The sequence below is a fragment of the Notolabrus celidotus genome, chromosome 22, assembly GCF_009762535.1.
Source record: "Notolabrus celidotus isolate fNotCel1 chromosome 22, fNotCel1.pri, whole genome shotgun sequence".
Taxonomy (NCBI): Eukaryota; Metazoa; Chordata; class Actinopteri; order Labriformes; family Labridae; genus Notolabrus; species Notolabrus celidotus.
The window spans coordinates 27,715,581-27,729,614 of record NC_048293.1 but is presented as its reverse complement, the minus strand read 5'-3'; the positions used below and the strand labels follow the sequence as shown (position 1 = coordinate 27,729,614).

The following is a 14,034-nucleotide window of genomic DNA, read 5'->3' as shown; positions in this document are numbered from 1 at the left end:
ATCTTTATCTTTAAAAAAATAGTTTTAAAGGTAGAAATCCTTCTTATTAATAATATTAATTGGAAAATGCTTTATAAATTAATTTTGAATACCCTTAGTTTTATATTTAGTTATGCCAAATGAATGAGTTTACACAGATCAATTATAAATCAAATATTCCTATAAAACATGAATTTTATTCCTTGTAAATAATAAATGTGTTTCATATGTTTTAAAGGTGTTGTTTTTATAATCTAGTTTCCCAAACAGCAGAGTGTTTGTAGCTCTCTCCTGCAGCTGCCTCCTCCACAGCTACCTTCTACTGATCCCACGAAGAAGAAGTCCCTCGCAGGGCGTGGTGGGATTGCAGTCTCTCCTCAGTGGAGGACTGGAACACTGCCCCAGCTGGCTGGCTAGCAGCAGCAGAGAAGATGGCTGCAGAGGGGATTCTCAGGCCAGTGTCTGCTAACAGAGCACCGATTGTCATGTTCAGAGGAGACTAGCCCGCGTGTCAGCCCGGGTGTTCCTCTGTGGGTCGGTTCCGGTGGGATTGGTCGGAGCTGGATGAACCAACATGGGGTCTCAGACTCTTCAGATCCTGAGGCAGGGGGTCTGGGCTTCAGTCACGGGCGGGTGGTACTACGACCCCGATCAGAACACATTCGTCAACGCGCTCCACCTCTACATCTGGCTGTTCCTGCTATGTTTCCCCTTCACCCTGTACATGGTGAGACCTGCTGCTGCTGCTGGTTCTGGTTCTGTAGTTTTTAACCCCTTTGTAGTCCTTTATTTACGTTTCCGTGGGGCTAGCTAAGCAGACTAACGGTCCCTGTCTATTATCTGGAGCTCAGACAATGTAGCCTGTGTTCAGCCAGAGAAACTAACCTGACTGTGGAAACTAGGAGCTGAATGTTTCACACTAACTCAAGGTGACTGTGTTCTTTAACAGAGGGACTTTATTTATGAGACAAAAGCAGCAGAAATCTGTAAATGGCTGCCCCATGAAGGGTTCACTCCACTAACTAGCTTGTAGTGATGTGTCAGTCATGAACGAGTCGGCTCTTTGAACCGGCTCTTTTCAGCGAACAGAGGATCCGGCTCCTCTTTTAGAAACTGTTATTTTCTTGTACAATGCAAAACAAAAGGTTCTTAGTGACCTATTTAAGAGCCCTCTTCTTTTAGTGCAACTTCTTTAAAGCACCAGTAAGGAGTTTTTGACTTGTTGTCGCAAAGATCGGCATTATTGACCCAAAGGCAAACAAGATTGACGATTTCACAACTTCCTATGAGGGGTTATCTGTCAAGTCTCTTTACTTATACACAGTGAGTGATTCAACACACTGTTACACTAAAGCATGATGAAATTTCTTTTGTCATAAAACATGTAACAAATGTTCAGGATAAGATCAGTAAACATTTAAGAGACATCACTTTGACCAGAGGGGGCGCCAAAATCAGCATAGACAGTAAGCTCCACACAGGAATTGTCGGCGGGTGCCATATTGGAAATGCTGAACTCAACTAAACTGCTGTTGAGCTAGTGTGAGGTAAAGAGGCGGGCCTTTGAGCCTACTCGCCAACAGCTACAGTGTTCCTGCCTGTCAATCAATCAATCAATCTTTATTTATAAAGCGCCAAATCACAACAAACGTTATCTAAAGACGCTTTTACAAACAGAGCAGGTCTAGACCACTCTATGTCAAATTATGAACAGAGACTCAACACCAAGACTGGATCAGACTCAGTCTGACCCCACCTTAATCCACCATGAGCATTGCACCTCGCAGTATTTAGCTAGTTACAGTGGTGAGGAAAAACTTCCTTTAACAGGCAGAAACCTCCAGCAGGACCAGACTCATGTTAGACACACATCTGCTGAGACCGTGTTGGGTCTGGAAAGAGGGATAGAGGGGAGTAAGAGAGAGAGAGGTGATAGTGATGAGACGAGTCGTAGAAGCTGTTGCCGCTGGAGTCCAGCACGTCCGTATCAAGTCGGGTCAGTCATGTCCTTATTTGGGCAAAACTCGTAAGTGTAATATCTTCTGAACAGTGTGTGCCGATAGAGAAATGAGCTCCTCAGACCGAAGCTGTTTTTTGAACCAGGCTGTAAACATGTTTATTTCTGCTGTTAAGATCGTCTTCTTTGAATGGGTGTGTATGTGGTTTCCTGTGTTTCTGCAGCCAGCCTCTAGTGGACACTTGATGAAGTGCAGTTTTTAGCACTTCCACATGAGATTCATATTTTGAGACCTGAGGTTGCTGCTTGGGCAGTATACCTCTATTGGCGATAAATGTCCTTTTTTTTGTTATTGTGCTTCAAATGATTATATGGTAGTACTCTGACGGATCGGTTTAATGAAAGGGAAATGAAGGATGGAGCTGCAGCAGAAGAAGAAGACTAGGTAACCAGCTAGCTAGATAGCTTGTATAGCAGTGTGTGGCTTCTGCTGCATCATATTGGAGATAACTCTGATTTGGGGAGTTTATTTAGATTTTGTAAAAAGATACAGGATGTTTTTGGACGTCTAACTCAGATGATGTCGTTTAATTATACGTTTTTGTCATCATTATTTAGTCATGTGATTTGAACATGTTTAGACGTGGATGATGACATGTCAGGAAGTCAGTTCTGTTTGTTAGTAAAGCTTATGAAGTGAGGTGTCCTTGTTTTTCAAAGAGATTACAATAATGTTGCTTTTGTGGATTTTCTCGGTCCCAATAATCATTCTCACAGCCCGAGTTTTGAGCCATGATTGGTTTGAGTTAAATAGAAATCCCTTTGACTGTTTCATATTTATATTAATGACAACAAGACCTTTAACATGGTGGATAACTTCCACATGAATCAGCAAATTCTTCATGTTTGAGCACAATATCTGATCGTATCGAACACAGAACACTGTACTCAATCAAAGTAGAGTCTGGATCAGATTTAGGTTTGTGTTCACATCATAATGTAAAGTTATTATTCCTAGAAATGAGATGACTAAGCTTTAATGTGTTACAGTAAGACATGTGTCTCACTTTGACTGATTTAGAAACTACAGAATCAAAAGAGTCGTCTCTCGTTACTGAGCGGAGTCAAAACGATCTGACTGGAAATCCCATCATCGTGATCCTGGACCCGGCTGCTCTTTTGTTTACACTCTGTGTTTATCTCTGTGCTGATGTGAAGATGGGTTAGGATATGAACAGTTAAATACACCGTGCTTTAATCAGTGAATTTAAAGCCCCCTCCTCCTCCTCCTCCTCCTCCTCCTCCTCCTCCTCTTTATCTCCGTGTTGTCCTCCTGTCTGTTGTGATTTGTGGTTTCAGCCGTTTTCAGAAGCTACCAGCTGTGACTGCAGGAGAGCACAGCTGACAGGGACGTGACACTAATCTGGCAACCTCGCCGTCCAAGACTCAATAGACTGGCTGCTGTTTGCTCACTTCATTTGTCACAGGAGGTTTTTTTGTTTGCCTGTTAGCTTGATTTAAAGGCTGTTGTTGTTTACAGGCAGAGGCTTGACCTTTAAGCTCCCAGGAGAGCCTGAATCACACCGTAACAAACTGTTGAATTTGTTTTTCAGACACATCTCTGTATAAATGTCAACGTTTGCTCAGCATACGAGCGTGTATATCGAGGGGCCGATGTTTCAAATAGGTTTGTGGTTTCCGTTCTATTCCAGGAGTGGAAATACTCTCGTCAGCTCTGAGGTTTATATCCAGCCACAGGTTTGAGCGGTGTTGCTGTTTGTAATAACTGCAAACAGATGAAGCAGGGTATGTCAAGGACAACAGTGAAGACGATGGAGAGCACACACACACACACACACACACACACACACACACGCACATGCACACAAACACTGTGTAGTAAACACACATGCCTCTGGTTGTAGCTCTCTTCATATAAAAGACGTAAAATGTAGTTTATTGTGTGAAGACCTGAAACAGTGTGTGCATTCATGTGTGTGTTGCTCTTCCAGCTTTGTTTAGAGAACGTCAAGGTTTGAGTCACATCAGACCTTAAAGGCACAGTGAGGAATTTTCATGTTGTTTTGATTCTTGTGACTCCTTGGGATGAAATCTGTGGTGTTTTTCCTGGTTGGAGACTACATTTCCCATGAGCACTATCACCCACTTTCAATTTAATAAATAGATAAAACATTCTTCCTCATCCTCCTCTGATTAAAGGCACAGTGAGTAACTTTCATGTTGGTTTGATTCTAGTGACTCCTTTGGATGAAATCTGAATATTTCCTGGTTGGGGACTACATTTCCCATGAGCACCATCACTGACTATAAACACAATTAATTCATGAAACAAAAATCTTCCTCATAAGAATCAAAGTTATATTTGTGAGTTAATCCCCTCCTGATTAAAGGCACAGTAAGTAACTTTGCATTGATTCTGGCGCCCCCTGTGGACGAAATCTGTAGTTTTCCCAGTGTTAAAGACTACATTTCCCATGAGCACCATGACCCACTTTTAATTTAATAAATACATAAAACAATCATTCTCATCCCCTCCTGATTAAAGGCACAATAAGTAACTTTCATGTTGTGTTGATTCTGGCGCCCCCTGTGGACAAAATCTAAAGTTTTTTTATCTGCATTGAAGACTACATTTCCCATGAGCACCATCACCCACCTTGAATTTGATAAATAGTTAAAACATTCTTCCTTATCCCCTCCTGATTAAATGCACAGTAGGTATCTTTCATGTTGTGTTGAATCTGGCGCCCCCTGTGGTCGAAATCGGTAGTGTTTTTATCTGCATTGAAGACTACATTTCCCATGAGCACCATCACCCACCTTGAATTTGATAAATAGATAAAACAATCATCCTCATCACCTCCTGATTAAAGATGCAGTAGATAACTTTCATGTTGTGTTGTTTCTGGTGCCCCCTGTGGGCGAAATTGGTAGTGTTTTTTTATGGGATGGAGACTACATTTCCCATGAGCACCGTCACCTACTTTAAATGGAATTAGATAAAACATTCTTCCTATTAAGAATCAAAATACTATTTTAAAGTGAATCCTCACCTGATTAAATGCACAGTAAGTAACTTTCATGTTGTGTTGATTGTGGCGCCCCCTGTGGACGAAATCTGTAGTTTTTTTCTGGGTTGAAAACTACATTTCCCATGAGCACAGTCAGCCTCTGTGGTAAAAAAGTATCACAGATCCTTCTTTTTAATCCTACTTGTCTTTCTATTAGACAACTTTTTATTTATAACCGTTAGCTAGCTTACAAAAGGTGAGCGGAGGTTCCAGTTTAACGTTGTCATGATGTCCCAATAAATGTCTGAATAACGTCAATATGAACACGGTTTAACTCTTTAGTCCTCAACTGGAGCATATCCTGTTCCCTCTTCATCTCAGGATCCTCCTCCTCAAAGCTAACCCCCGTTTCTTCTCTGACCCCAGGCCCTGCAGCCAACCATGGTGATAGTGGGAATCTACTGCGGTGTGATCGCTGCCATGTTCCTGCTGCTGAAGATGGTGAACTACCGCCTCCACCACGCCCTGGATGAAGGGGAGGTGGTGGAGAAGGCGAAGGAGAGCCAGGGCGGCAGAGGTGGCACCGAGGGGGCCATCGACGGCGGTGTCACACGTCGAGAGGACAGCAACGGCCCGGGGTAAGCTCACGCCGCTCGGTCTGATCGCGTGGACGTGTAGGAGAGAGACGAGCGTGACTAAGACGCTCTGACAGATGATTCTGTAAAAGGCTGAGTCGGAGGGAGGGGACGTCATTCTTCCCCGATCATTGATGGCGTGCAGTCAGATGGAGGGAGCTGTGTCGGGTAGAGATGATGTAATGAGGAGATGTCCGGTGGAGCTGCGGTCAAAGGTTCAGAGCTGGAGTGCAGATAAGACTCAGGCTCCGGCTGGGAGAATCCATATATCACTTTAGAGGCAAACCTGCTGTCTCTGCTCCAGTTACCAGTTAGAATATCATATTCACTTTGTTTCACATTTATTTTATTTTAGAGAGCTGCTCAGAGAGATGACAGAGACGTGATCATTCACAGGATGAAAGCTGATGATGATGATACCTCCAGGGAAAAATACTAAAAGCCTGTCATTTCCCAGGGGAATCAAATTATTGTACATGCATGGAGCCCAACATCTACTGGATATGATTTAATATGTTTATTGACAATTATGGTAGAAATAATGATTTTGAGCTTGATGTTGCTGAACTGGTAACTGTCAGTGTTTTGGGGAATCTTGTATCCCATAAGGGGCACAACAAACCCCCTCAGGACCCTGGAAATTGGAGGACAAAAATGGGTGAAGGGTGCAAAGGAGGACAGAGTTAGATTTTAATATATAGGATATAAGAAGAGATGTGATCGTGATCCTGAATCTTTGCTGTTGAGCGTTACATCACTTAGTTGTTGCATTTTGAAACTCAGGGCACTAGAGTTACTACTTAGTTAAACAAATTAGTCATATGTTTACACAGTACGCCTGAAACGTCGATCACATGTCCTGTCTAAGCTGCAGTGCTGCCATCTGCAACCATACACTGTATAAATAATGGACGTAGTATCCGCGATGTCACCCATCTGTTCCTGAGCGCTGTTTTGAAGCCAATCGTTGGTGGCAGCCATATTGGAAATGCTGAACTCAACCAAACTTAGTGAGAGTTAAAGAGGCGGGGTTTGAGCCTCCTAGCCAACAGCTATGTGTTCCCACCTGTCAATCAACTCAGTCATGTCCTTATTTGGGCAAAAACTGGAAAAAAATTAGAAATTAGCAACGTAGACCGAAGCCGTTTTTTGAACCAGGCTGTAAACATGTTTATCTCTGCTGCAAAGATCGTCTTCTTTGAATAGGTGTGTATGTGGTTTCCTGTGTTTCTGCAGCCAGCCTCAAGTGGACACTTGATGAACTGCAGTTTATAACACTTCCGCATCGGCTACATATTTTGAGACCGGATGTTGACGCTTGTCCGCAACAAGCCAGGCCTGTAGCTCCTCCCATAATGGTCTAAATATCTACCACCTGGATGTAAACGAACACAGGTGATGATGTCATCTGTGTGCCGATAGAGAAATGAGCTATCCAGACTACGCTCGTTTTTTGAACCAGGCTGTAAACATGTTTATTTCTGCTGTAAAGATCGTCTTCTTTGAATGGGTGTGTATGTGGTTTCCTGTGTTTCTGCAGCCAGCCTCTAGTGGACACTCGATGAACTGCAGTTTATAACACTCCCGCATCGGCTACATATTTTGAGACTGGATGTTGCCGCTTGTCCGCAACAAGCCAGGCCTGTAGCTCCTACCATAATGGTCTAAATATCTACTACCTGGATGTAAACGATCACAGGTGATGATGTCATCTGGTAGTGGGCGTGATTTGTCAGTATGTCAATCTAGTAAATGGAGATAAAGTTAAACTGACATATGACCACTCCACCAGAGACATGAGGAACCAGCACAGGCATGAGGACGCTAGCCTGAAGGATGGTGGTGCTAGCAAAACAATTTAGCATAGTTTACAGAAGAGAAGCTACTTTGGTGTATGCAAAGTTGAAAGTAGTGTTTGGAGGCTTGTCAGTGATGTTTTCAGGCACTTAGAGACAAAAACAAGCTCTCTAAGTGGACGTACGTTGATCAGAAGCAGATTCCCTTCAGGTTAGCAGGTTTAAACTATCTACCGGAGCCGCTCTGAAGCTCTCTGTCCTTTAAAGCCACTCACACCAAACTCTAAAGCACCATGTGAGCACACCAACATCCCCCTGATACATAAAGAAGTGAAAAAGGTAATTTCCAGCGATCATGAGAGATGTTAAAAAAACACAAACACTGTGTTCCCAGCGCTCCAAATGCCAGGCCCTCAATAAAGAGGTTGATCTGACCTACAGCAGGGACAGCATCCAGTCAGGTTCCAGCGTTTCACCGCCTGTGACTCGAAGAAGTGACTCATGCTCACATGCCAAAGGGAGCGCTTAGCAGGGCGCTGAGAGAGAGGGGGAAAGGCAACACGAAGAATGAGAGCTGTGAGCCACAGGAGCAGACTACGCACACACACGGTCGCAGCTCTGCCCACATCTGGAGTCACATTCCAGGTTGTTTGAGTTTACAGACGCTTCATTAAGGTGTTGTTTCAGCAGCAGCAGCAGAAGCAGGACACGCCCCTCCCTGCTCCTCTCTCCAGCCTCTGTGCATCCTCCCTGCATGTTGGAGTTTGTCTCAGCAGTGTTTATGTTGTGGTTTGACCCGTTATGAAACATTTTTCTGGCATATGGAAGTGATTTATAGACAATCCCTGGCAACTGCTTGTGTCGACATACCAGCTGGTTGAAGGAGCAAGTCCTGGCTAAATATAAACCTGGAGGAAATCTACACAGACGCTTTCATCTGTTTTCATAAAATCCACACGACTCCTTTTTAAAAACCAGAACTTTCTAAATAAAGTTTTATCTGAACGGCTCTTTCACTCAGGTAGCCTCTGCTCTGCACCGCACATATGATGATGATTAAAGTGTGTGTGTGTGTGTGCTTACAGGGACCCTGGAGGGGGCATTGAGATGGCAGACTTCATCAGACAAGAGACTCCTCCTGTGGACTGCAGCTCAAGGAACTCCTACATCGGGATGGAGTCAAACCAGCAGGTGAGTCTACGAGCAGACGTCTCTCCTCCAAACATCAACATGAATATAAAACAATTAATCTTCTTCTCCTTCCGCCTGATTTAAAATGAAACACTGCCAGCATGCAGATGATTGGCTTTAATTAATTTTGTGTCCAAAAAAGGGAATCAGAGGGAACAGAATAATGAGTGTGTTATCCACTCAGTGCCTTTCTGCTCTCCGTAGAGGAGCAGAGTCAGAAACATGAACACAGAGACGAGGATGAGACTCCTGATGTCGTCCAGAGATATCTTTAATGTGATTTAGTGGAATGAATCCATATAAGATGCAGAGCGGTGCATTTTCTTGTCTGCACCAACATGTAGGTCATGTGCTGTAATGTCTATGATTCAATCAACTCTTCCTCTTCTCTGTGGAGGAGAAATAATCACTTCATCAATTAGCTGCTGGACAGGAAATCAGTTTGCTCTGACAGAGAATCTCAGAGTAATTCATCTGCAGGTTTAAGCTCCTATGATTAATAGTTATTATAACACATGTAAGGTACTCTTTAAAAAACAGTACACAGTTTAATTCTTTAAAATAAGGAGTAAATTAGATTTGAATAAAGAGCTGTGTCACTAAGAAATGTGACTAGATTTAATTAATAAAAAATGATAGAGACAAAATAAAAAAAACAATAAGTTCTAAAGAAATAATTAATTCAAATTAAAGAAGGCTAAATCAATTAAATAAAAAAAAATAATAATGGCGGTAGGGAATAAATGTTCTTGTTTGTAAAACTATTAATAAAGCATTAAAATAAATGAATAAAGTTCAAAATAATTTGAAAAACAACACAAATAAAACACATTTAAAAAAGGTTGTTTGGTGGTTTACAAAAACACTTTTAAAAACAAGCCGAGTCTGTAGGATGGGGGAAGTCTACCTTATTTTTCAACCACATAAATATTCATGCCTTTCTTTTATATAAAATCAAAAATTCCTAGCCTTTTATAAAGCATCCTCCCCTCATTCTTAACCTCTAGAGAAGTCTCTCCATCACTAGTATATCATCTATGATTGACAGACATTGTTTGTAAGTTGGTGCTTAAGTCTTAAAGGTGACATATCACGCTTTTTTCATCAACATATATTGGTCTAAGAGGTCCCCAAAACATGTCTTTAAAGTTTATGCTCAAAAAAACACTTTGAAATCAGATTTTGGTCTGCCTGAAAAACCCTCTTCTTCAGTCCTCCTCAGAACAGTCTGTTTTCTCTCTGACCACGCCCCCTCAGGAAGTGGGTGTGGCCTCGGCTGTCCAGCACGTTGATCTAATGTTTACATGTTGGCTGAATATACACGGCTGCTCATAGACCCTCGTTACTTCAACCCTCTGAATCTGATCCAGAATCTGATCCTGATGGAGAGGCGCCTGCAGCAGGACCTTTCTGAACCATTGGTCACAGATTTAGTGTTTCTTGTTGTTTTATTTATCAGTATGTCGACGTGTGTCTTGGTACACAGCTACCAACATGTAGCTATGTGGCTATGCTAACTAGCGCTAGCACTTATCCATGATAAATAAAAATCATCCACTAGATCTTCAAATCTGCAGACGTGGGGAGTCAAAGCGACCTTTGTGTTTATTAAGACAGCCTACAACTAGCATGCCTCCCTCCTAAGCTCCTTGTTAGCACACGTGTGTGCAGGGAATGAAAAACGGAGGAGGGGTTGAGTTGTATTTTATACAGTCTATGAGCTGAACAAGCTCCGAGCTCTGACTTCCTGTTACAGACCGGATGGCGTTGTGACGTATGAAAAACACTGAAAACTGAAACGGCTGGTTTCAGCACACATTTACAGAAAGGTGGAGAAATCAGAACAGGGGCAGAATGGATTCTTTTCATTCTCAGGGGGTTTGTAGACAGGGACACAGATTCCAGGTAGAGAACCATTAAAAAGTCCATTTTGCATGATATGTCACCTTTAAGACAGGTCTTTGTAACGGCCTTCTTTCCAAGGAGGATTTAGACCAGGTACTAGTCTCCTGGATGCACAGCTCCTTCCAAATATTCAAGCTTCATTCATTTGTGTATTTTAGATTTTGGGTGGAAACCAAAAAAATAGAGACAGTCATTCATTTTCAGACTAAATGATTTATCAGTGAACTTTAAACAAAGTCAACAGGTGTGAAAGCAGCTCTGTCTCCTTACAGTCCTGCAGCCTGAGGTCACTGACCCCTCACAGACTTCAGTAACCTCAGGTACAAACAATGCAGATCTGCAGTGTGACTTTAAGAGTCTTACAGTGCAGTGTTGATTTATTCAAGCAAACTAACAAAAGTCAAAGAACTTGATGTTAAACCTGCGTTAATATTTAACTAAGACACTTCAAAACTCAACAAACACGACTGAGGAAACTTATAGATTAACTTTTCCACACTTCCTTTGTTTACAACTCTTTTCAAACTCATGCAGCAGACACTCCCGTCCTCCAGAAACACAGACTCTTACAAAGTGTTTTATTTGGTGTTTCTCAGCCTGCATCAGAGAGCTCACACGCTTCATGATGTGACAGTGAGACGGCACTAAGGACTCACACACGTCCCGGGTGTCTGTGCCACAAAGTCTGAGAGTCTGAGCGCAGAGATGTTGAAGAGTCAGATGTTTAACGCTCGTTGTAGAAGAAGACAGATCAGTCCTGCTGTCTTTGAGCAAACTGTGTCAGCCTGAACTGAGTTAATCCAGCATGAGATCCTCCTCTCACAGACCAGATTCATGTGACAACTTGAGGCCCTTCATTGTGACTAAGTTTCCAGCTGTTGTCTGACCTTATGTTTGAGTCTGAGCTGGAAATGAAGCAGCAGTTGCGATGAGTGAAAGTGAGGACACTCCTGGGATCCATCTTTAATCTGAGTCTAAACACACGTCCTCCATCGTTCAGTGTTTTCTGATTACCACAAACCTCAGAGTGGATCTTTACGACCGTGCGTTGACAAGCAGCTGCTCTTGAATGTGAGCTCGTCCTCATTAGGTATGACCCTCACATCGCCTCCTGTCAGCTGATGTCTCCTTCAATATTCAAAGTTATTTAGCCGTTTCCCTCTCTGAGATATATTTAACCTCTGGATCCCCACGGGCTGCTGTGCTGCTCGTCTTTGTACTGCATGTCCTTGAGACGCTAATCAGCCGGCGTGTCCTGCTCAGCTGCTGTGTGCCGAGGAGGAGGAGAGGAAGCCAAAACTTTCCTCCTGCGACGACAGCGAACGAGCACCAGCTGTTTGTCACACACAGAAACACGTCTTCCTCTGGATGCCGGATCCTCTGATGATGACACACTCTGGCAGTTCGGCCGTCTTTATCCTGAATCTGTTTGTCTCAAAAACACTGCTTGACTCTTTTTTTTCTTTCTTTCTTTGATTTTCAGATTGCATCAACTCATGGAAGAGCAGCAGTAGCCAAAGGTAACTATGACTTACCTGTCACGTGTTCTGGAGACATCAGGGGAGCTGTTGCTTCGGTTGATGGATGTGAAAAGAGACGTGGCTGCAGAGAGCTTCATCAAACTACGATTACTCAAAGTTTGACAACATTAAATAATAATAATAATAAATGTATTTATAGAGCGCTTTCAATCAAAGTGCTTTACAAAGCTTAAAAACAAACAGGACGGGGAGATTGTTCCATAGAGTGGGAGCACAAAATGAAAAGGCCCGCTCACCAATAGTCTTTTTACGGACCTTAGGGACACTTAAAGGGCCAGTCCCCTGAGAACCAAGTGCCCGAGCAGGCACATATGGATCCACCAGGTCAATGACATGAAGAGAGGATGACAGAGGGAGACAGATACTTATCTTAAATGTCTCTAAAGTTGCATACTTTATTAAAAAACAGCTCTTTTACCTGTGAGAGCATGTAAACTGCTGGACCACTGCTGCACAGATTGATTAGTGTGTGCAAAAGTGAAGCCAAAACACCCCCTGTGACGAGCGCTGACATCTTGCATCGGTGACATTTGCAGAGCTAGAGTCTCAGCTGCAGGAGCTTTGACATCACGCACCTTCTGTCATCCAAAACACTCGTTAGATTGACCAACAAGGTCCCTCCCTGGGTGCAGACTTCAGCAGAACAGACTCATGTGTTGATTTGAAGCTACTGAAGCTATCAGTTCTAGAAAGTTCAATGACTCTTGTGTCTTGCTGTTCCTCCTCTGTGCTGATAATGTAGTGCACACAGTGCTGCAGGAGCCTCGTTGCTCAAGAGAGCTGTCAATCATCGCCTTTTTAAAAGCATTAACTAACAACACTCAGGCAAACATCAGCATGATCAAAAGGAACCATGTCAGAAGCTGTGTTTTCTGATTTCATGGTTTAGGCGTTTTTCAACCGATTCTCTTGATTTAGCAGCTTGTAACAGTAGTCTTCTCTCAGCCCGCCGTGAATGCGTCTCTCCTCCCGGTGTTCCGGTTTTAAAAGTGACCCTGTAAACTGGAGACCTTCAGCTGAACGTGTCAGTGTTTGTGTTGATTCATTCATTGCTTTTTCCATGTTTTTAACCGCAGGCACAACATTTTCACTTTTTTTCATGTTTTTCTGCTTTTGGAGCACAATTTCAAGTTTGAGGAAAATTTATTTTTTCAAAAGGGTCAACTTTTTTGTCAATTTTTTTTTGTCAAATTTTATTTTTTTTCAAAAAAAAAATTGGTCAAAAAAAATTGTCAAATCTTTTAAAATTTTTTCCCAAAAATTGTTCTCAAAAGTTTTTGTTCAACATTTTTTGTTCAAATTTTTTTAAATTTTTTCTCTTTCTTTCATTAGTTTTTATTTGTTCTATCTTTTTTGTATGTGTGTGTACTTTTCAAAAGAAGAAGCTGTGATTCTCTTGATTTAGCAGCTTGTAACAGTAGTCTTCTCTCAGCCCACCGTGAATGCGTCTCTCCCGGTGTTCCGGTTTTAAAAGTGACCCTGTAAACTGGAGCCCTTCAGCTGAACGTGTCAGTGTTTGTGGAGTTTACACAGCTGTTGAAACACAGAGGGAGTTCCTGGGAATGCAAACTAGTTTAGTTTTTATTAAGATTTCAAAATATCCTCATCAGATATTTAATGATGGTCTAAAGACGTTTATGAGGGATGCATCCGGCTGAGAGTCTCCAGTTAACAGGGTCGCTGTTTAAACCAAAACACCGGGCGATCTCTGCGATCACGGCTTTTTGAGTTCTAAAGGATTTTAAAGCCGTGTTGAAACGTCTTTGCTACTCGTGCTTATCTCCTCTCACGTGTTGATTCAGTCATCGCTTTTTCCATGTTTTTAACCGTAGGTGCAGGGTTTTCTGCTTTTGGAGCAAAATTTCAAATTTGAAGAAAATAATTTTTTCGACAGGCTGTGGATCAACTTTTTTGTCAAATTTTTTTTGTCAATTTTTTTTTTGTCAAAATTTTTTTTAAAATTTTTTTTTGCCAAAAATTTTTTTTTTTCAAAAATTT

General features: G+C 42.2%; 1 protein-coding gene across 4 annotated transcripts in view; it reads left to right on the top strand.

Moving 5' to 3' along the window:
• The first annotated feature begins 330 nt into the window (after positions 1–330).
• Positions 331–14,034, top strand: part of pcnx1 (pecanex 1) — a 51,407-nt gene continuing 37,703 nt past the window's right edge. For all 4 annotated transcript variants that reach the window (XM_034675102.1, XM_034675100.1, XM_034675099.1 and 1 more), the window contains exons 1-4: positions 331–706; positions 5,395–5,606; positions 8,485–8,590; positions 11,979–12,015. In XM_034675102.1, the coding sequence (XP_034530993.1) occupies positions 554–706; positions 5,395–5,606; positions 8,485–8,590; positions 11,979–12,015 (508 nt within the window). In that variant the 5' untranslated portion in view covers positions 331–553. The remainder of the gene's footprint in view (positions 707–5,394; positions 5,607–8,484; positions 8,591–11,978; positions 12,016–14,034) is intronic.